Genomic DNA, 21,904 nt, shown 5'->3' with positions numbered 1-21,904 from the left:
ACAACATGGATGCTGAGTGAAATCAGTCAGAGAGAGAAATATATGATTTCACTCATATATGGAATTAAAAAAAATTTTTTTTAATGTTTATTTATTTCTGAGAGAGAGAGACAGAGTGTGAACAGGGGAGGAGCAGAGAGAGGGAGGCACAGAATCCAAAACAGGCTCCAGGCTCCGAGCTATCAGAGCCTGATGTGGGGCTCGAACTCACAAGCCATGAGATCATGACCTGAGCTGAAGTCGGACGCTCCACCCGCTGAGCCACCCAGGTGCCCCACTCATATATGGAATTTAAGAAACACAACAGATGAACATAGAGGAAGGGAAGGAAAAATAAGATAAAAACAAAGATGGAGGCAAACCATAAGAGATTTTTAAAAATATTTTTTTAATGTTTATTTATTTTTGAGAGAGAGAAGGAGACAGAGAATCTGAAACAGGCACCAGGCTCTGAGCTGTCAGCACAGAGCCCAACATGGGGTTCAGACTCAGGAACTGTGAGATCATGACCTGAGCTGAAGTTGGATGCTTAACAGACTGAGTCACCTAGGTGCCCCATAAAAGACTCTACTGCATCGTATGTTAATTTGAATTTGAATAAATTTTAAAAAATAATAAAATGGGTCAATTTTATAGTATATAAAGTGCCTCAATAAATATGAAAAATCATAGCATTAACTTTTCAGCTAATTGAATTAAAGACCAATTTACAGTCAATGTCTGAGATATTCAATGCCTTTCATGGAACATAAATTACTGAGTTATAAAAAAATCTTAGGATGTGCCTGGCTGGCTTATTTGGAAGAGCATGAGACTTTTAATATTGGGGTTGTAAATTCGAGCCTCACATGGCGTGTTAGAGATTACTTAAGTAAATAAAACTTTAAAAAATTCTAAGTCTTTTATCAGATTCTGTGTAGATTAAAAAACATGAAAGATAAGAGAAACAAATTTCAACATAAGAATAGCTTCAAAATATGTATGGATTTCTCTGCCACAACAGAATAAGGAGAACATAGAAATTATGTGCATTTGGTTTATGGTAGTAATTTAGAAAAAGACAAGAAATTCAAGCAGGAAATTTTCTAACCACTCCAATTAAGAACATAAAGGAGACGGACGCCTGGGTGGCTCAGTCGGTTGAGTGTCCGACTTCAGCTCACGTCATGATCTCGTGGCCTGTGAGTTTGAGCCCACGTCGGGCTCTGTACTGGCAGCTCAGTGCCTGGAGCCTGTTTGAGATTCTGTGTCCCCCTCTCTCTGCCCCTCCCCCACTCACACTCTGTCTCTCTCAAAAACGAATAAACGTTAAAACAAACCATAAACAAGAGCTACCCCTCAAAAGCAGATTATACTAGTAACTCATCTTAATCTTTACGTTCAATCGTTACTGTTTTGGGTTCTTGCTGCCATTATACCATTAGTGAGGTTTCAGATTCTCAAGTGCAAGTGTTTATCAATGTCTCATGCGTATAGGAGGTCCACAATGTAACTTCTACTCAGAAGCCACAAAGGTTAAAAAAAACTGATAGGACTAAAAAGGTAACACTGAACTCAAAGGTCCTGTGGTTGGAAAGATTGTACCGTAGGCACATAAGAAGGTTGCACTTGAGGGGCATCTGAGTGGCTCAGTTAAGCGTCCAACTCTTGCTTTTGCCTCAGGTCATGACCTCAGTTTGTGGGATCAAGCCCTGCGTTGGACTCTACTTTGACAGGGTGGAGCCTGCTTGGCATTCTCTCTACCCCCCTCAAAATAAATAATATTAAAAGAAAAAAAAAAGAGGGAGAGACTGCACTTGAGCTGGGTGCAACCCCAAAAAGAATGAGGGGAGGCAGAGGAAATGAAGGGAAAAAGAACACAAGAAGTAAAGACATTATTTATGACCACTTGCTGGGACAAGCTGCACTGAGACAGTGTTAAGAAACTGCTTAATGAAACACATGAATAAGTATATTATAAAGCTGTTGAAGATTCCCTCTACTGCAGTACTCCATGTCTTCTCTGTTCAGTTAAAACCTTTTTCAAACCCAATGTAGAGAAAACCTATATTTCTCTGAGAAGTTATGACTTCCTTTCCTTTGAAGTTAGGAGTTTTGAATATAGGTTTCCTTTCATCTGACTACCTGCTCAGAGTTCAAGATTGTTATTCCCATATCAATAGCCTAAGAGTCTATTGTCAAGACTACCCAAACATTTCTTTTCTACCCTTTATTTTCCCAGATTCGAATTTATATCTAATTTTGTAATACTCAATGTATTTGAGTAAGCCTTACAAAAATTCTTGCAGAACAGGGAAAGATATATGAAAATACTGGGGGCTGGGGCGCCTGGGTGGCTCAGTCGGTTGAGTGTCCGACTTCAGCTCAGGTCATGGTCTCGCGGTTTGTGGGTTTGAGCCCTGCGTCGAGCTCTGTGCTGACAGCTTGGAGCCTGGAGCCTGGAGCCTGGAGCCTGGAGCCTGCTTCGGACTCTGTGTGTCTCTCTCTCTGCCCCTCCCCTGCTCATGCTCTGTCTCTGTCTCAAAAATAAATATAAACATTAAAAAAAAATTAAAAGAAAAAAAAAGAAAGAAAATATTGGGGCCAGGATGCCTACCACATCAGAACACTCATAATACACAACTCTGTTGAAAACAAGCCTCATAATACCCTTCCTCATTTACTAATTACAAACTACTAAACATTGGTAACACAAATTAATGTCATCAGAGGACATTCAAAATCAAGGTAGTCATAGTGTGACAATAGTCTTAATTTGAAGACTTGCCAGATTTCTCTGGAAAAGAGAAATCAAAGCATTATGTAGTCTGTTAGAGAAATAGGTTAAGTGAAAAGATTCATGAAATATTCTCCCCTCTGATGAGTTACAACACATTAACCTAGGAAATATTCCCTTGCCAAAATTATTGCACAACCTTTGTAACAACATTCATCAACACCACAGTGTTACAAAGACCATGTATTCGGAAGTGACTCTTTGAATTCCAGCAAGGGTGAAGTCTGGAGTCAATTTTCATGTAGGAAATTTTTGATCTGACTTGACTTTTTCATCTGAAATCAATAATCTCAAGGTTAATTTTCAGCACTGTTTATGAATTTTGTGTGGCAGTTGCCCATACTCTGATTATTACACCTGGGCTCTTCTTAAAGACTAGAAGGTAAATGTTACTACTGGGAGAAACTAGGTAGGGTGTATAGGAGATCTCTCCCTACTATTTATTACAATTGCATGTGAATTAAATTATACTTCTCTCAAAAGCTAAGTTTGAAAATATGAAATATAGGCATCTCCCAGAGGCTTGGTATTTTTTTTTTTTTTTCGGTTCAAATGCAAAGAATTCCAGAATAGAATACAATAATGCTGTACAACAAAGCAAACAGTGCAGAATGCCTCAATATTACTAAATCTACATTGCTTAGGTAGAAATAAGCTGATTGTATAACAAATGGTTATCCCAGGAAAGAAATAATCTCTACCACCCCCAATCTTTCACATGGGCATGCAAATGAAGCACACTCATGAATAAAATAAAATATCCCTTGTCCTCTTTCTTGGTCCAAGGAATATGTTACTTTTTTAGTGTCCTACAAAAGGTGAGGTGATGCATACAAAGACATTTATGTTAATCTGGCTTTTCTTAAATTAGATGGCATTGAGTTAAAAAGCAGATTTTTCACCGGTGCTACAGCTTTGATGCAAAGGAGAATATGCTTTTCCTAGAAAACTGAAAGATCAGAATAAAAGGTGGGACTTCATGTAACTGGAGAGGAAAAGGTGTGATCTAACAGAGTTGTGAGTGGTAAACAGGGTGGGCGCGAACATATTGGCCTTTCTAACTTCTTTGTACCCTTGGCTAAGCTCTAGGATACTAAGGAACTGGAACTGTCTTCCAAAAAGAGGGGAATTGGGGGTGCCTGGGTGGCTCAGTAGGTTAAGTGTTGGACTCTTGATCTCAGCTCAAGTCATGATCTCACTGTTTGGTTCATGAGATCGAACCAGGCGTGGGGCTCTGCACTGACAGTGTGGAGCCTGCTTGGGATTCTCTCTCTCCCCTCTCTCTGTCCTCCCGTGTGCTCGCTCACATTCTCTCTCTCAAAATAAACAAACTTAAAAAAAAGGAGGAGAAAGAATGTCCATAAACAGAAAATAAAAACCACATATGCTTTTATTTCACTTACTCTTCATGATGTTATTGTCACAGCCACACATTTAAACTGCCAAAAACTTATTTAGTATTAAGTGTTTCATGGGGCCTCTGGATGGCTCATTTGGTTAAATGTCCGACTTCAGCTCAGGTCATGATCTCGAGGTTCGTGAGTTTGAGTTTGTGTATGCTGTCAGCACAAAGCCCACCTCGGATCCTGTGTCTCCCTCTTTCTCGGCCCCTCCCCAGCTCAAGCGTGGGCACGCTCACACTCTCTCTCAAAAATAAACATTAAATAAACAAACAAACAATTCATGTTTTCTCCTTAAATTGTTGCTCAAGAAACCCAAATCCTTATGATAAAAGATGCCATATCTCAGAGCAGTAGCCACTGGAGAGTTTATCTTCAAATTTTTAAAGAGAGCAAGTTAGAGACAAAATAAAGACAAATGCTCTCGAGCTGAAGGAGACCACTGACAGCACTGACTTTGCACAGGGTTACATACATACTCCATCAGCTGCTCTATACCAGAAAGAGTCCAGGTTTTGTTATGTTCCCAACAGATATCACACAGAGGTACTAAGTAATAGTTTGCTCAGTTAAATTGAAAGTCAAAAACAGTTAAAACCAGAGTGCCTGGGTGGCTCAGTCAGTAGAGCATGCAACTCTTGTTCTCATGGTCATAGGTTCGAGGCCCATGTCAGGGGCAGAGAATAGTCAAAATAAAATAAAAATAAAAATAATAAAATCTTAAACAGTTAAAACCAATCACTTCTTTTTGAGGGACATGCTTTAAAAATTCTGCAAAATACTTGGCATCTTAAACTCTTAAAGTAATGAACACATTAAATTAATTTCAAGTCAAACTGACATATTTTATAAAAAAGTAGGGAATTTAAAAATCTTTAAAAAGAGACACAAACTCCAACACTTCTAATTAATATCCTTTTTTAGCCTCACAGGTGCTCTCTTAAGACTTCCTCCATTTATCAGGGAATACGGTCAAAATATACATGAAAGCTTACGCAGCAATTTTTCAATAACCTCAAATGCTTAATAGTCATGTCAGATTAGAGTTTAGTGGTATTATTCCAAAACTGTGAACTATTTTATAGTTTTTTGGAATTCATTTTTAAAAATTGTTCTAGATTTTGCAGTATAAATAAGAGGACATTCCCATGTTTCAACACCTTGTTTATGTGGGCAATTTCATTACAATTAGGGAAATGTCAATTAAAATAATGAAATATATTAGGGGTTATTTGAAAGTATTAAATTTAATACACATGATCTTTGATTAAAAATTTCATTTCTGTGAAATTGTCCTACAGAAATAGATGTACTTAAAGATCAATACAAACTTTAATAGAGAACAAATTTTTTTTAATTTTTTTTTAAATTTTTTTTTTTTTTTTTTTTTTGAGAGAGAGTACAAGCAGTGAAGGGCAGCGAGGAAGGGGGACAGAGGATCTGAAGCAGGATCTATGCTGATAGCAGCGAGCCCAATATGGGGTGTGAACTCACGAACTGTGAGATCATGACCTGAGTCAAAGTCAGATGCTCAACTGATTGAGCCACCGAGGTGCCCTGAGAAAAATTTTTTTAAATTAGAGGTCTAAAAATAAAGGAATTGTTAAATTCTCATGTATTTTCACCCTTGTGACATCATGCGGAAGTTATAAGAATGAGGTAAATATATAAATATTGCTTAGGGAAAATGTAAAGGACATAATGGCAGGTTTAAAAAAAAAAAAAGGAAAGAAACAGGTGCCTGAGTTGCTCAGTCGGTTGACTGTACTGTCTCTTGATGTTAGCTCAGGTCATGATCCCAGGGTTGTGGGATCAAGCCCCCCAATCAGGCTCTCTCTCCTTCTGCTCCCCTTCCCCACTCTCTCTCCCAAAAATAAAAAAGGAACAAATGAGCAGTACATGTTAAGTATGCCACACTATTTAGAAATGCAAACATATGTGTGTATTCTCAAACCAATAAGAGTGATTGCTTCTGGACTTAGAGGTTTATAAAATGGGAGTCTACTTGTACTCACTATATTTCTATACTCTTAGACTTAACAAGAGGACCTTACCAACTTTAAAACTACTAGAAAAAAATTAACCTACAGGCAAGGGCATGAAATTACAGGAGCTATCAAGCCATAAATGTCAGTTCCTTCTGCCTTTGAGGTTTCCATTCAAGACTTAAGTTCCCATCTTACCACGATAGCTAGCTATTTCTAAGGGATTCCTTCTTTTCATAGGATCCAGCTTACAAGTCAACAGTGGAATCAAATACTCTGCAAATGTATTCTAGAGTTGAGAAATAGCACCCAAAGGAACAATGCTTTTTCACTCCTGACATTCTGATGGTGTAGACAAAGATCTTCTTATAACCAGAACCCACTACTACCCAAGTGATTGTCACAGGGTCCAGAGAAGGTGACAGACTGGGACTCGGCTGGGCACCTGACACAGTACTCAACCATGAACAATCATTCATTCTTCTGAGCTTCTTCAAAACTTCAAAAGATGGCCAACTAACTATTATTGCTTCCTCCCTATTCTTCCCCACTAGAATAAAGAATAGCTGTGGGGCACCTGGGTGGCTCAGTCGGGTGAACGTCTGACTCTTGATTTTTGGCTCAGGTCATGACCCTGGGGTTATGGGATGGAGCCCCATGTTGGGATCTGAACTGAGCATGGTTCTCCTTAAGCCTCTATTTCTCCTTCTCTCTCTCTCTCTCTCTCTCTCTCTCAATCCCCCTCTGCCCCTCTCCCCTGTTCATGTGCTCTCTTAAAAAAAAGAAAGAAAAGAACATGTATAATAACATTAGTGAATATTTTTAAAATGCCTAATTAAGTAACAAATGTAATGAACTGTGGTTACAAGCTTCACCGCTAGAGATTCTACAGTTTCTGCTCCATTCTCAAAAACTAGATGGAGAAGGAAGAAAACTACAATGTGACATGGCAACTATGGGGATCGGATAGGTAACTTCCAGATCACTTATCAAAAAACTTCACTTACATATTGGTGGACGTACTCAAAACATGCAGTCAAATAGCTTGGGAAGGGAAAATAAGGCCTGGGATAAGTTAAAAATTTTTGAGCAATATTGCTTGCACCAAAGTAAAATTTTATTCTAATAACGTGAACCGGTTACTGGCTAAACAGTTTTTTTGAAAAGAAAATTTAACAAAATTTTGAGATGTCATTATACATCCAAGTTAGATTCACAAGCAATCAGACGTGAAAGGGACTTCAAAAATTTGGTCAATCTTATCATATTTTAAGAACCAGAAAACTTAAGTGACTTGCCCCAGTTAGAGTAAGAGCTGAGACTAAATCTCAGGTCTCCTAACTTCCAGACCAACAGCTTTCTCTCCATTATACCTCCTGCCTTCCAGAAATTGAACAGAACTCAAAAGAATGAACTGGATTAAAAATATGTTGATTCCAAGAAAAGTACTGACGAATCTCATCTTGGACTTGTTAGTACTGGTTTGGGGTGGGGGTGGGGCGAACAAAATACAAGTTCTGTAAAATTTAAAAGTTTTTATTTATTATGGGCCGACATATGAATTGATGCTAATTAAAAAATATAATTGTTCTTATGGATTTTCCTGTTTTAAAATCCAGTTACATGATATTGCCACGCTGTTGCGATACTTACAGTGCTACTTACTTATGGTCCTAAGACAGGAGCAGGAAACAAAGGAAATTTGTCTCCGTGAGTAACCTAAAAGATCCTGCTGTCAATACGTGGTGAAAAAATAAACTTATTTTGGTCTCGAAACAACCTCTGTGGTCAGAGAGATAGGACAGAGGCTGCTGCCCGCCATCCTAACCTTCAATGGCAGACAATATTCTTTTGTGAACCAGGCACTGGCCATCAAAGGAGTCCTTTGTTTCTGTCCTTTGCTTCCACTTCCACCCGAGCCTCACCTGGGGTAGTACGCAGTGTAGTTCATGAAGAGCTGGGTGCCCGCCGGATAGTATGCCGTGGAGGGCTGTAGTGCTCGTGGATTCAAAAGCACAGAGGGCTGATAAATGGCAGCTTCGGTAGGAATAACCGCTGCAGGAGCTGGAAATGTGTAGGAGGGAGGAGACAGGCCTAAATAAGCAAAGAGAGAGACTTTAAGACCTATTTGTCACAACTGACACATGTGCTAACACTAAAGCCATAAGGTCAGCGTTCCACACATCCATACATTTTGAAGAGACTAGCTCTTTGTTATCCCAAGCAGCTTTTTTTATTATTGCATAGATTTAATATTTTCTGAATTCTTTATAACAACGTGAACTTTCTCGAATGTGTAATCTTCTACAAATCTGTAAAAACATTTTTAAGGTTGGTAATTTTTTGGTGAATCTTCAACTCATCAATCGTTGAAACCTGATCCTTCATACAAAATTTGATTAAAATGTCCAAATAACTTCCTTTTGATTACACAGATAACACCTAAAAATAATCTCAAAACCCGAATACCTGGAAATTGGGAGAAACCAATTAGCAAGTGAACTTTTACGTCTTTTCAACGATTTCATGACGTGATTTTTTTTAAATGTTTGTCTATTTTTGAAAGAGAGAGAGAGAGAGAGAGAGAGAGAGAGAAAGAGAGAAAGAAAGAAAGAAAGCAAGAAAGCAAGAAAGCAAGCGAGCAGGAGAGGGGCAGATAGAGAGGGAGACACAGAATCCGAAGCAGGCTCCAGGCTCTGAGCTGTCAGCACAGAAGCCGATATGGGGCTTGAACCCACAAACCACGAGATCATGACCTGAGCCCAAGTCAGATGCTTAACCGACTGAGTCACCCAGGCACCCGATTTTTATTTTCTACTCTTGAGTGCCAGTTACTACAAACTAACCCTTTGAGGAAACAAACACAGGACTCACATCTAGCATAACTTCAAATTAAAAGCTGGGTTGTTGTTGCCCTTTTGAGAGCTATGCTGTTCTTTCATCTTATTAACTACTCTGTAGTAAGCATGAGATGCAAATTGTTATGATAAAAACAACTTAACCAGTTCCATGCATTATGCCCAAGCATAGAGGACACCAGAGTGAATGGATCTAAGAATAGATTAACTGCATTATTTCCACCTAAACAAAACCCAGAAGGTGGGATTTGAAGCTATCTAACTTTTTGGACCTGTTTTTAAAAAACAGACAACAGAGGTGCCTGGGTGGCTCAGCTGGTTGAGCATCTGACTCTTGATTTTGGGTCAGGTCATGATCCCAGGGTCCTGGGATGGAGCCCCACATCAGGGTCTGTGCTGAGTAAGGAGTCTACTTAAGATTCTCTCTCTCTCTCTCTCTCTCTCTCTCTCTCTCTCACTCACTCACTCACTCTCCCCCTCTGTCCCTCTCCTCTGTTCACGCATGCTCTCTCTAAAATAATAATTAAGTGGGGAGAGGGGAAAGTGGGTGACGGGCATTGAGGAGGACACCTGTTGGGATGAGCACTGGGTGTTGTATGGAAACCAATTTGACAATAAATCATATTTAATATAAAAAAATAATAATTAAAAAAAAGAACAAAAGACCACATGTAACCTGAAAAATAACTCTCAAGAAATATATGTTCAAGGCTTCCAAGCATCAGCTGATAAAAAGCTCAGTTTAAACAGAAAATAGAAAAGGATGAAATTCTATTAACTTCCAGTTATTCAACATCTTCCAGGCCCCATAACCCTTTTAAATCAGACTCATTACTAGACAGTGGCTTTATCAAGCGGGATGAATATAACTATCCAGGCCATCTGCACCCGACAGAAGAGATAACTGAGGGGTGGCCTGAATTTGGAATTCCTGACTTTAATTTCTACACCAGGAACTATCTAATATAGTTTGTAAATAACAGAGGCCCAAGGGATACCTTTTCACAGGAAAATCTCTATTGTCTTATGCTTTTCTTAAAAGTTTCTACACGTGTATGGTGATGAGTAAGAGTCTGAGTGGGGGTACATAAACCAAAGACCAACATATCGATCTCCTATTCAACTTTTAGGTATCTCCTTCATAATTCAACAAAAACTGTGATGCATGTTTGGTCCTTAATGTACATAAATTTTAAAATTATGATTCCTGGCCTTCAAGACTCCACAAAAGGGCAAACAGAACAAATTGAGGCACTAAGTCATACAGAAAATTATAAAGCTTATGCCTATATCTTGCTTTTGAACTATCAAGTAATTCATTATGTGACAATATAAAGAAAGGTAGAAATTTTTGATAACAAAACAGATTAGGCTGCCCGGATTTGGATTTTCCTCAATTGAAAAGAGCTATTCTTATACCCCTAAGAGAAAATCAGATGTATACATTCATAGATTAGAAAAGTGGAATTCACCTTCCAATGTTCAACTTTTTGCAAAAGTTAAAATTTCAATGAACAAATTAATGTTTTAAACTTTAAACCACTGAGACTGTAGCAGCATTTCTTTCCACATTGAACAAGAAACTCCTCAGTGGGGAATTTCCAATCACTATTTTAACTTCTTTAGTCATTGAGAGTAGATAAAAAATATATGCAATTTCCCTAAGTTTTTTGGTTGCTGTAAAAATAGGAAATCACCTAGAGTTGGCAGGGAAAAAAAACTCCAGTAGAACAGGCATAATATTACAATGTATTGATTAGAATTCTTTTAGTTTTTATTTTTATTTTTTAAATGAGTATGTCTTCCACTTGTAAGTAGTTAATTTGGGTTAAAATTTTTGAAGAATATTAAAATACATGGAAATCCATTTTTACAAAAAAAATTTAAATTTTTTTCTATTATTTTAGGACTTGTAGGAGGAAAGGGGGAAAAATGAAGTCTTAAGAAGAAAGTCTGTATTGACCAGTTTTCCACTAGGAAGAGAGAAGTAAAAGCAGAATAACCACAGCAGAATAACTTGGGTTATACACCACGAAGAAATTCCCTTATCTCACAATGTTTGATAACATTATCACTAAAGGAAATTGAAAGTTACTGATATTATCAGTGGTTTATGGACAGGATACATAGGACTAAGATTACTTTAAGATACTGCTTAAACCCAATCATAAGTTTTCAAAACTTGATAGCCATTAGTCATCAACTCCTATTCACCAACAGCAAGCAGCAGGTAAATGGAATATTATTAGCATTTAGGAAGTCCAAGGGGGAAAAAAAGGATTAAGCCCCACCAAATCTTCTATGAAAAATACTTTATCAAATAGTTTCATTGGTAAAGATACTCTTTATTAGAAAGCGATGTCCTAACACTCCTCATTTTATTGGGATCAAGCACATAATCCAGTTTGCTTTCTCAGTCATCTTTGAACTACATTCCAAGTGCTACATTCTTTGAACATACCCAGTATGACTCCTAACAAGGTATGTCTTATTCAAAAGTGAAAACTGTGTCAAAAAGATTCAAGTTTTAACATAAGATCCCCAAATGTCCCTCACTATCCAGAACATGGTTTCCAGACTAAAGGGCTTATTCCTCTCAAACAGGATTCCAGATGGCTTGCACCCAGGTGCCAATGAGCAAGAGCATGGCTTGAAATTAAGCACTGATCCTGCGATCCAATGGAAACTTTGGCTAATTTATTTACGCATTTATGTGTATATATATATATATATATATGTGTGTGTGTGTATATATACATATATATATATATGTTTTTTTTTTTGTTTTTGTTTTTGTTTTTGTTTTTACTAACTTACTCATTACAGATATCCTGGAAAGCAAGAGAAATGCTCCCCAGGTTGTCCTTTCCAAAGACATACTTAATGCTCAAAAAATTAAAAATGCAAAATGGGCATCAATCACCCTTCTAAAAAAAAAAAAAAAAAAAAAAAAAAAAGCAGAAGGAAAAGAAAAAGGATCCAGCCATATTTATTTTACCTTTAAATGCGTATTAAAATATCTACATAGCCAGGTTGCCTCTCAGAGTCAGTGCTTATCTTGAGCACACTAAGCTTCAGAAATCAAGTGCTTATCACTGGAAAAGCAAGAATATAATTTGAAAGGAGGTATTCGTAGCATCTCTAATTATGGGTGTCCACAACCAAGGTCTTAAATGATTACCAGATACTACCGATTTCAGATGGGAAAGCCTTATGTAACCATCTCACCTGCCTTAGAAAGAACCAGGGGCACAGAAAGTTATGAAAGCAGCTTAAGCACCTACCAGCATATAGCGTAGAATAGCGCCAAGACCCAAGAAAAACTTACATGGTAACTTACATGGCGGTGGGGATAAGCCATTTCGATTTAAAGTGCCCCCCATTAACACAAAGTTCATCTCCTCAGCTGAACACTGAAAGACTTCAACATATCTGTCCTTCATGGTTTTTTTATGACACTTCTGTGCAGCCATAAATGCTCTGTCCGCAGACTTCATCTGGATAAAGGCATCTCCTGATGGGCGGCCCTGAGCGTGTGGGGGAAGAATAAAAACAAAAGGAGACTGTCTCCTTTAACAAGGAAATGGTTGCTTACAAAACATGCAAAGTGACAATCACCCATAGTACAGACGTTTTAGCCACAAAATCTGGGTGACAAGTGTTGTCTACTGAAATCTGATTCGCATTTCATCACCTAATCACCAGAATGGCCCATAAAACCTTGGAAACAGTTTTGAGGGCTTGTAGCTAAAAGTGATCCTTTCTCATTCCTATTAGTTAGTATCAGATTTACAGGGTTTTGAAAGGGTCTCCTTGTAACTGTGGTTTCAAAGTATAGGATCGTATATTGGGTTTTGCATTTCTGAAAAACCTCATTAAATCTTATTTGATTGAGAAAAGCTAGGAATAGAACCAGTATAAGAGCTTTATGTATCCTCCTACAAGAAGCTGACTAAACCAGTGTTCTCTTTTGGCTCTCAGTTGTCTATCATTGACCTGCAACATCCCTTTCCCTTCTCCCTGAAGCCTAGGTTGTGATGTGGGCTTAGGAATAGAGAAGGGGGATAAGGAAACGGGAGATGCAAAGCACCGTGGGGGTTGGTGAAAGCTGTACTAAAAGTCTTGCGTGGGAGCCCTTCTTTCATCTCTTCCCTGGCACCTCCATCTTAAACCTTGGTCAGACAGGTGTTTATAGATACTTCCTCTATTACTAATAGCTTGCTAAAAATCCTGTTTAAAACCACACTAGATTTCTGTTTCACAGAACCAGAACACCTTGGCTTTATTTAACGTGGACATTTTGTGGGGGAGAAAGAGACACAATCAGTTTTTAAGATTCCTTTTTTATGGATTTCTTTAAAAATCTCTAAGGGACTATGTGGTGCAAATTATAACCATGCAAGTTACCATAAGAGTTACCATACCAGGGAAATTAGGGATACCATGGAAACCCAGTCCAAGATGGAAACCTAACATCTTTGAGGCAGCTAAAAGCTTGTCCATCATTAAAGAAGCATTTCTCCCAAGTGCAATCATAATAGGTCATGTGGGTCAATAAGAGACAAATAGGTCTACTGTGGTTAATCAAAGAATTATAATAGCTCCTAGGTTATTAGAAATGGTGCTCAAAGAGAAACAAAATAATCCCCTGGTGATGCTGAATTGTGGGGAGGTTTTATTTAAAACGACTCCCCCCAGTGAAGCATGCTGAGGGTGTGTAAGATAAAAAGTTGCATAGCTTAATATTGACATACGAGTAAGAATGAGCATGTGCTGGTGTGGAAACCCAAGCCAGAGGCTCAGGATGTTTTCTGATTCCTCATCCCCAGAGGGATGTACTTTCCAGTGGGACAGGATTATGGTTATGAATATGACCAAATCTCCACATGAGAAGAGAAAGCCAGAGACTAGCAATTTAGAAAAATGTTGGAACTTCCAATACAAATCTAGATTTAAACCATAATACTAAGAAAACATTTTCAAAAATTCAACTTTGCTTTTAATAGAGAGTTCCAAAATTTTAATTAGAATTACTTGGCTTAGGGGTTTTTAGAAATTTTGTCCTGCTTATAATAGCACACAATGCTGGTAAATTATTCAGCAACAAATAGGACTAATTTTATTTAACCAAAAATCAAAGGACACCAAGCCAGGAACTACTGCTAATATACTCATAAGTATACTTGTATACAGTTAGAATTTGGTTCCACTTTGATGGAGACTTCTCCACAATTCATTAATACATTTGAGCACCTGTTATGATCACATACTGTTCCAGGTGGTACATATACAAATCCTTACTAACTTCGCATTTTACTAAATGTCATTTGAGGTCATACATATAAAATAAGCCATTTCTAAACAGTCTATAAATATAAAATACTCTGATGCACAGACATGCTCATTGGTTTATATACAGTCTATAATCGCTTTCACACTACAACAGCAGAGCTCAGAAAAATGTTGTATTAGACTAATAATGTATTTGTCTCCTTCCTGAGGCAAATAATTTGACCGATATAAATAATGATGGAATCAGAGCTGAATTTAAATTACCAGGCTAATGATAGCATTCTTTCTGGAGTCCATTTTAAAGACCTCCTCCATTTACAGTTAAATCTTTCCTTAAAGACTTACTACACAGCTGATGAACATTTGTACATTTTTTTCTTTTTCTTTTTTTTTTTTTTACTGGAAGAGAGCCTTTGATCATAAAAATAAGCAAGTCAGCGTTCGATAAGTAACTTTCTTACCTGGTGATTCAATACCATGTGAACCCCATGAGTTCGAATATCTGTGGAAAACTCCCCCAGAAAGTCCAGGATGTCCTCAATTGTAGCCGCATAGGGAAGACCTCGAAGGCGTATACAGTCTCTAACATTTGTAGGGGGCACAAATTGCTGAGGTAGTACTGGAATAATGGGAGGGGTTGGAAGTGGAATAAGAGGGGCCGAAGAGAATCGATTCAGCACCTATACTCAAAGCAAAAGAGAAGTGATTTAGAGCCTTACTCTTCCAACATGGTCTGCAAACCAGCACCAGCAGCGCTGTGGAGTCTGTTAGAAATGTGTCTCCTCAGCTCCAACCCAGACCTCATAAATATGAACCTGCATTTTAACAAGATCCCCAGGTAATTCATAAGCATATTAAAGCTTGAGAAGCACTTATGGAGAAAGGGATCCATGCTTTTCAGCTGGGAAAGCATGATCCCTACTTTTGTCAGATGTCTGCTGAGGCATGTGCCACACACAACACGCTTAGATTAAGGACTTGTCTACTGGACAAGTACATCACTGTCTCAGGACACATATCCTGAGAGTATGCTGCTTTTATAAAAACCAGACATATTGCTAAATGTGGACATTTGTAGCAATCTATTAGATTTCATTTCACCAGGCACAGTGTTTCCCTTAATATTGTTACCACATTCTACCTCCAAACTCAAGCAAGAGAATGACATAATAAAGGAACCACAGGTCAAACAATGACTCTGGATTATATAACGCCACATTTATAATAATGTATAAAGCCCAAAACAGAATAACTGGTAATGTAAAAATGAAAGAAAAAAAATCATTTGGTGACCATCAAAATAATCAGTTGTCATGTGAATTTGTGATAGTAGCAAGACAGAACATCTTGACTATCTTTTTTTTTTTTTTTTTGATGTTTATTTTTGAGAGAGAGTGCATGCGAGTGAGAGCAAGCGGGGGTGGGGAAGGAGAGAGGTGGACAGAGGATCTGAAGCAGGCTCTGCATGGACAGCAGTGAGCCCGATGCAGGACTTGAACTCATGAACTGCGAGATCATGACCTGAGCCAAAGTCAGATGCTCAACTGACTGAGCCACTCAGGTGCCCCTTGACTATCTTTTAAAGTCATGGAATTCAGCTATCTTGACAATGAATGAGAGGTCAGGTATATTTAGGAGAAAGGATTACTGCCAGGCAAAACCTTATTGTAAGGTTCTGGTCTACTTTTGTTTTAGTTTAGAACATGCCTACTTGTTTATAATACTAGAAGGTCCTTGTGCAACAATGTGTGACATCCCTAGGTTTTCTGAACTTACTACGGTAGCCTTCATCATCCTATAAACTGGAAATATAGAATCAAAACCCCCCCCAAAAAATTGTTCTGATTTTCTCACTCACACCCTGTCTGGTTGCTATCTAAGTAAGAGGTGACATAAATACAAACACAGCCAAATAAACTTTAAAGAGACAGCAAGATTTAAAAAGAAAAAAAAATAAAAAGAAATTATACAAATAATGTAACAAACATTACAGGATGAACATGAAAATAAATATAGTTGTAGACAAACTCAGGACAGGACATGGTCAGGCACCTTCCAATAACTGCCAAATAGGAGGTGAGCAAATAGTTATTGAATGAAATGATTACTTGTATGAGTAATGAGAAGATGACAGTGCAGAGCATATGATTACCTCAGCATTTCTTAAATAAGTCAGTAGGATGGGGTTAGAGAGGAAGCTCATCTATAACCAAAACCACATTAAAGTCATACAGAGGCAGCATACTCTATACCCAAACCAATCAACATACAGTAGCCAAGGCCCTGGAGTAGTCTGTTCTAGGCCAAGATTTCCATGAAACTTTTCTTCCAATTAAAGATCTAAAGTCTCATTTTCACCTCCTCTGGTTTGGCACTGATGGATGTAATATGTGAAGCCTCAAGCACATTTAGTATATTTTAGAAATTCAGAGTTTATGATACTAATTTTCAACAAGGTACAGAATTACTTAAAGTAGAAGTATGTTCATAGATTAGGGTTCAAGAACAGGAGGACATCAGGATGCAGAACTAGCTCGGAATGTCACCTCTGTTCACTGTAGGTATAAAAACATGTTGGTATTCTACCAGGTGAAACGTTCTTTTCAACTTTGGGCAATGATGTCAAACCACAATACACAATGGGCTTTGCAGAAAAAAGCTAGACAAAATCATTTTATGAACTCATAGAAATAATAGTGGAGTCAGTGTCCTAATTGCTTGTGAAGAGGACAAAAATGAATCATTAAAGTGACTCTGTTCTACTATGGGACCCAAGTAAAAGAAATTGGAAGAGCCACATGTGAGGCAGTCCACATGATCTCAGATACAAGGAAAAATGAACAGACCCTTGAAGACCATTCAGCTGGTAAGTCAAGAATAGTCAAAACGCTTGAAACCCTGCAGATGGCTTCATGCCTGGACCATGTGGGGCAAACGATTGTCCCATCTGTGCCTCAAAAACAACTCTGAATTCTGGAAGGCAATAACAGGACAAAAGGGCACTTCATGCTGTCACCAGCAGTATGGAACTGAGTAAGCCTTTTGGGAAATAAATTTGGTAAGTTATTAAAAACATTAAAAGCTCACACCATCCAGTTCTAAAGAAATCAACCAGAAGTTGAGTTTTATAAGCATGTTTATCTAGAAATTTCTTATAGGAGAAAAAAACCCCAACCTAAATGTACAGTGGGTTCTCTAAATAAATCATGTACCTTTGAGACATATTAAAAATGGAACTTTTTAGACATGGGTAAACTTCCAAGATATGGAAGTGTTTTTTTTTTCTTTTTTTTATTGGTAAGAGACTTTTCGTTTTTTTTTAAGCTTATTTATTTTGAGACAGAGAGGGAGAGCACACGTGTGAGAGGGGGAAGGGCAGAGAGAGAGGGAGAGAGAATCCCAAGCAGGCTCTGACTTGTCAGCACAGAGCCTGACTTGGGGGGCTAAATTCCATGGACCGGAAGATCATGACCCGAGCCAAAATTCAGAGTTGGACACTTAACCAACTGAGCCACTCAGACTCCTCAAGATACGTAGGTTTTAAACAGAATATAAAGTTTATCTATAGCAGTATTCTAATTATATAAAAACATAGTATTTTTCCTATGCATATAGAAAATAACAGTGGTTATCTTTTAATTATGGAATGAAAAATTTTAAAAATGCACTTACACTTTCTGTATTTCTCAAGTTTTATTTTAGCACAATAAATAATGTAGTCTTGTTCTTGGAAATAAATAATAAATCACACTAAGCACCAAAATGTTCTTAAAAAACCAACCTGCTGGACTTCAGCTGCTGTGCTTCTGAAGAGTTCAATGTATCTTTTACCCAACAAGTCCTTATGCTTCCTCAATGCATTCTGTGCATATTCCTCACAGGCAAAGAGGACAAAAGCATCCCCTGTTGGCCTACCATCTGGGTAGGTAACGAAAAGGATGCCTTCCTTCCCCCCAGTGATGGGGCAATGCTGTCCAAAGAAGGCCACCACTTCATCAGCTGTGGCCGTGAAAGGGAGCCCCCGCATGCGGACAATGACTTGATTTTCCTTGGAGAGAAATTGAGCTACCTCATTGGACGTACCTAGGGAACACAAATACCAGGAAACATGGGGAGAAATGGTTAAGACATCAACTTTACCAAATTTAAAATGGCAAAATTCTTGGCAATGTCTTGAGTTTTTAATTAAAATTCACACTCCCACTGAATTCATGACAACATCCCAGGAATCAGAATTCTCTTCCCACAAGTTTGAAACTTTTCCCCTACCGTTTTCATAAAACACCTGTTAACTTAGGAAGGTGGCCAGACAGTTAAATCATGCACCAACCACTGTATTCTTCTCACAGAGAGGCAGTAAGTCATTATGATAGGTAAGGGCATTGGTCAGGGAGCTAGAATGTCTGGGCCCAATCTTGACTTTGCCATTTACTAGGTTATGACTTTAGTCAAGTTTAACCCCTTTTAGTATCCTCATCTAAAAGTGGAGGTAAAATTACCTACTTCATAAATTATGATAATTAAATAAGTTACTATACATGAAGCACTTTGGTGACTTTTGTTATTATTTTCCTGACTATGTTTTATTAAGAAAGTTTCAAAAATAATCAAGTTAAGGGAAGTATAATGAACATACATGGCAGCTAATTTCAAGATTTATCAACATTCTGCCTGACATAAAGCATTTTGTACAATATTGCCACATAGCAAATATTCAAATGCACATCTACCACCAACATGGAGCTTTAATTCACAAGCTCTAGAACAAGAGCCACATGCTTTACTGGCTGAGCCAGCCAGGCACCCCAGGAACATTTTCCTTTAAGAGCAAACTATCATACTACCTACAAGCCATGAAATCCCAGGCATGAACGTATTAGTTAACTTTGCTTCTTCAATTTACAATATTAGCTATCATGGAACCTCAGAGCCATAGCAACTCCAAATGTATTTCATCACCAACCAATATCAAACATCACTTTGGGATTCTGGAAGCACTATTAAATTTGAAGCTCTGAATTTGGAAGCCTTCGTTTATCTAAAGGAATAAGTGCCAGAATAGAAATATACTAGCAAATTGAAAACAGGATGTTTTTACTACAAGTTCAACAGTTGCAAGGATTTTAACCAGGGCTATATAATGCAGAGATACAAAAGTTCTCTATATTTAAGTAAAAGTCATCCTAGTATATATTTGGCAATAGAAGATTTTCAAAAGCCTCTTAAAAGGTCTACCTACATTCTTTGATTCAACTATCCTAATTTTAGAGAGGTATCCTAATGAGTGGTATATTCAGAGACAAAAATATTCACTGCAACATACTTAGCATGAAAAATTGGAAATAAGCTTTTAATGCCCAACAGGGGTGTTTTTAAAATAATGTATGGTACTTAATACTGTATAGTAATTAACATATAATAGTTACATGGGAAAATATTTATAATATACTAAAAGGAGAAAGTTATAAAGCTGTATGAACAGAGCAATAAAAACTTACAAAGTAGTTTTATGTATAGAAAAAATCTGTCAGACAAACCATAGTTAACATTTTTTATCCATTACTTACAGCTTTTAAAGTAACAAATTACTCAATAATTAGATAAATATCTGTTCCCATTTCTTTTTGACCATAGTACTGCAAACAAAACACTACATATTCAAACATATTAGAGCAAGAAAAGTACTATGTTTTTGGTCATTGATGAGTTAAGGAAGCTTGAGAGAAAAACTATAAGCAGATATACAACAATTCCAGGTATTCTGGTGTGGTATTCTGTGATTGTTTCAAAGTAGTTTTCAGACTATTTAATTTCTTTCAAGAACTACTCTCTTCCTTTGTACAAGACTTTACAATGACCCTTTCACCTTTTTATGATACTATTTTGTTTTTAAAGGTTTTATTTTTAAATGATCTCTACACCCAAGATGGGGCTTGAACTCACAGCCCCAAGATCAAGAGTCACATGGTCGGGGCGCCTGGGTGGCGCAGTAGGTTAAGCGTCCGACTTCAGCCAGGTCACGATCTCGCGGTCCGTGAGTTCGAGCCCCGCGTCGGGCTCTGGGCTGATGGCTCGGAGCCTGGAGCCTGTTTCCGATTCTGTGTCTCCCTCTCTCTCTCTGCCCCTCCCCCGTTCATGCTCTGTCTCTCTCTGTCCCAAAAATAAATAAAAAACGTTGAAAAAAAAATTAAAAAAAAAAAAAAAGAGTCACATGGTCTACTGAGTCAGCCAGACTCTCCCATATGTTACTATTGTTAATGGCTATTTAACTACAGTTGGTTGACTCAAGCCTTAGGGTGAGTGTATACATTTAGTCACTGATACCATATGGGTCTTGTTTCCAACTTATAAAAAAAAAAAAAAAAAAAAGTCAATTCCTTTGTTTCTTTAAGCAATAAATTCATGACCCTACTTATTTATTCTAGTATATAAATAAATTTTAGATTCTTCTTATAGCCACATTATATAAAAAGCACTCACCACCAGCAATTTTAAGAAAATCTTCACCTGTTGCTTTGTAAACCTAAGAAAAGAAAAGGGAATTAAATACAGTTTCTGAGCCTTCCAACATTAATATTCATTCAAGATGCCAAGGATCTCAGATTGTGAGGACGTACCTCAATGTACCGGGTCCCCATGTGATGTTTGTGCCTCTGTAATGCTAGGTCTCTGTGTTCCTCACTTACAAACCTAACCAGAGCTTCTCCGTTCCTTCGACCCTGGGCATTCAGACAAAGTGCTGCACCTCCCCTTTGAAAAGGACAGACAGCAGTGGGGGAAAAACACAGTGAGGAAAAATGGTAGGACACCCATTATCCCTTTGGGATTACTAAACAAAATAGAGATTAAAGAAAACCAACTTGGCAATATTGAGTCCTTTGAAGAATCTTGCAATGTCTTGATCTGAAGACTGCCATGGTAAACCTCTCGCCCGGACTATGGTGTTGTCATCAATAAGTTCCATCTTGCTGCTGTGGGTCAAGCAAAACTTCAGTTTGCATAATTAGCACTAGGGAGTCCAAACTATTCCCTCCTACCATTTTCCTAGTTACACATAAGGTATTGTTTGGTGTTCAGACAGACTTTTAATACTGCCTCATTTATTTCAGAACCTCAAAAATTATCTGGGCACTCAGGGCGCCTGGGTGGCTCAGTCGGTTAAGCATCCAACTTCAGCTCAGGTCATGATCTCACGGTTGGTGAGTTCGAGCCCCGCGTCAGGCTCTGTGCTGACAGCTCAGAGCCTGGAGCCTGCTTCAGATTCTGTGTCCCCCTCTCTTTGTGCCCCTCCCCTGCTCATGCTCTTTTTGTCTCAAAAATAAAGATATTAAAAACAAATTATCTGGGCACAAAGTATTCTTTAGGTGGTTCACTATAGAAAGGAAAGTGCCAAAGCAGGTCCCACACGGGTAGCTCACTCAACAAACCATCTATCAGTGGAGTTGCTTGCCTGCTTGCCATAAACTCAAAAGGACCTAGGATCAAGTCACAGAAAGCAAAGTTCTCCTGATACCCTGATAGCCAGTAAGTTCCTAGAACCAAGAAGAATACGTTTAAATTTATTATGAGATCTGGCCAGTATACCAGTGGAGT

General features: G+C 38.0%; 1 protein-coding gene across 5 annotated transcripts in view; it reads right to left on the bottom strand.

The window, feature by feature from the left end:
* ESRP1 (epithelial splicing regulatory protein 1) overlaps nt 1-21,904 on the bottom strand; it is a 64,603-nt gene that overhangs the window by 23,585 nt on the left and 19,114 nt on the right. For 4 of the 5 annotated variants that reach the window (XM_019453488.2, XM_019453490.2, XM_019453491.2 and 1 more), the window contains exons 7-13: nt 21,172-21,282; nt 20,929-21,061; nt 20,792-20,834; nt 18,093-18,394; nt 14,773-14,991; nt 12,348-12,546; nt 8,087-8,255 (exon numbers count right to left, since the gene is read on the bottom strand). In XM_019453488.2, the coding sequence (XP_019309033.1) occupies nt 8,087-8,255; nt 12,348-12,546; nt 14,773-14,991; nt 18,093-18,394; nt 20,792-20,834; nt 20,929-21,061; nt 21,172-21,282 (1,176 nt within the window). The remainder of the gene's footprint in view (nt 1-8,086; nt 8,256-12,347; nt 12,547-14,772; nt 14,992-18,092; nt 18,395-20,791; nt 20,835-20,928; nt 21,062-21,171; nt 21,283-21,904) is intronic. The other variant, XM_019453489.2, reaches the window with a different exon arrangement.

Source organism: Panthera pardus, unplaced genomic scaffold (genome assembly GCF_024362965.1).
Source record: "Panthera pardus isolate Hobbes unplaced genomic scaffold, ASM2436296v1 HiC_scaffold_7, whole genome shotgun sequence".
Lineage (NCBI taxonomy): Eukaryota > Metazoa > Chordata > Mammalia > Carnivora > Felidae > Panthera > Panthera pardus.
Note: the sequence above shows the minus strand (reverse complement) of the source record. Positions and strands in the feature narration are given on the sequence as shown.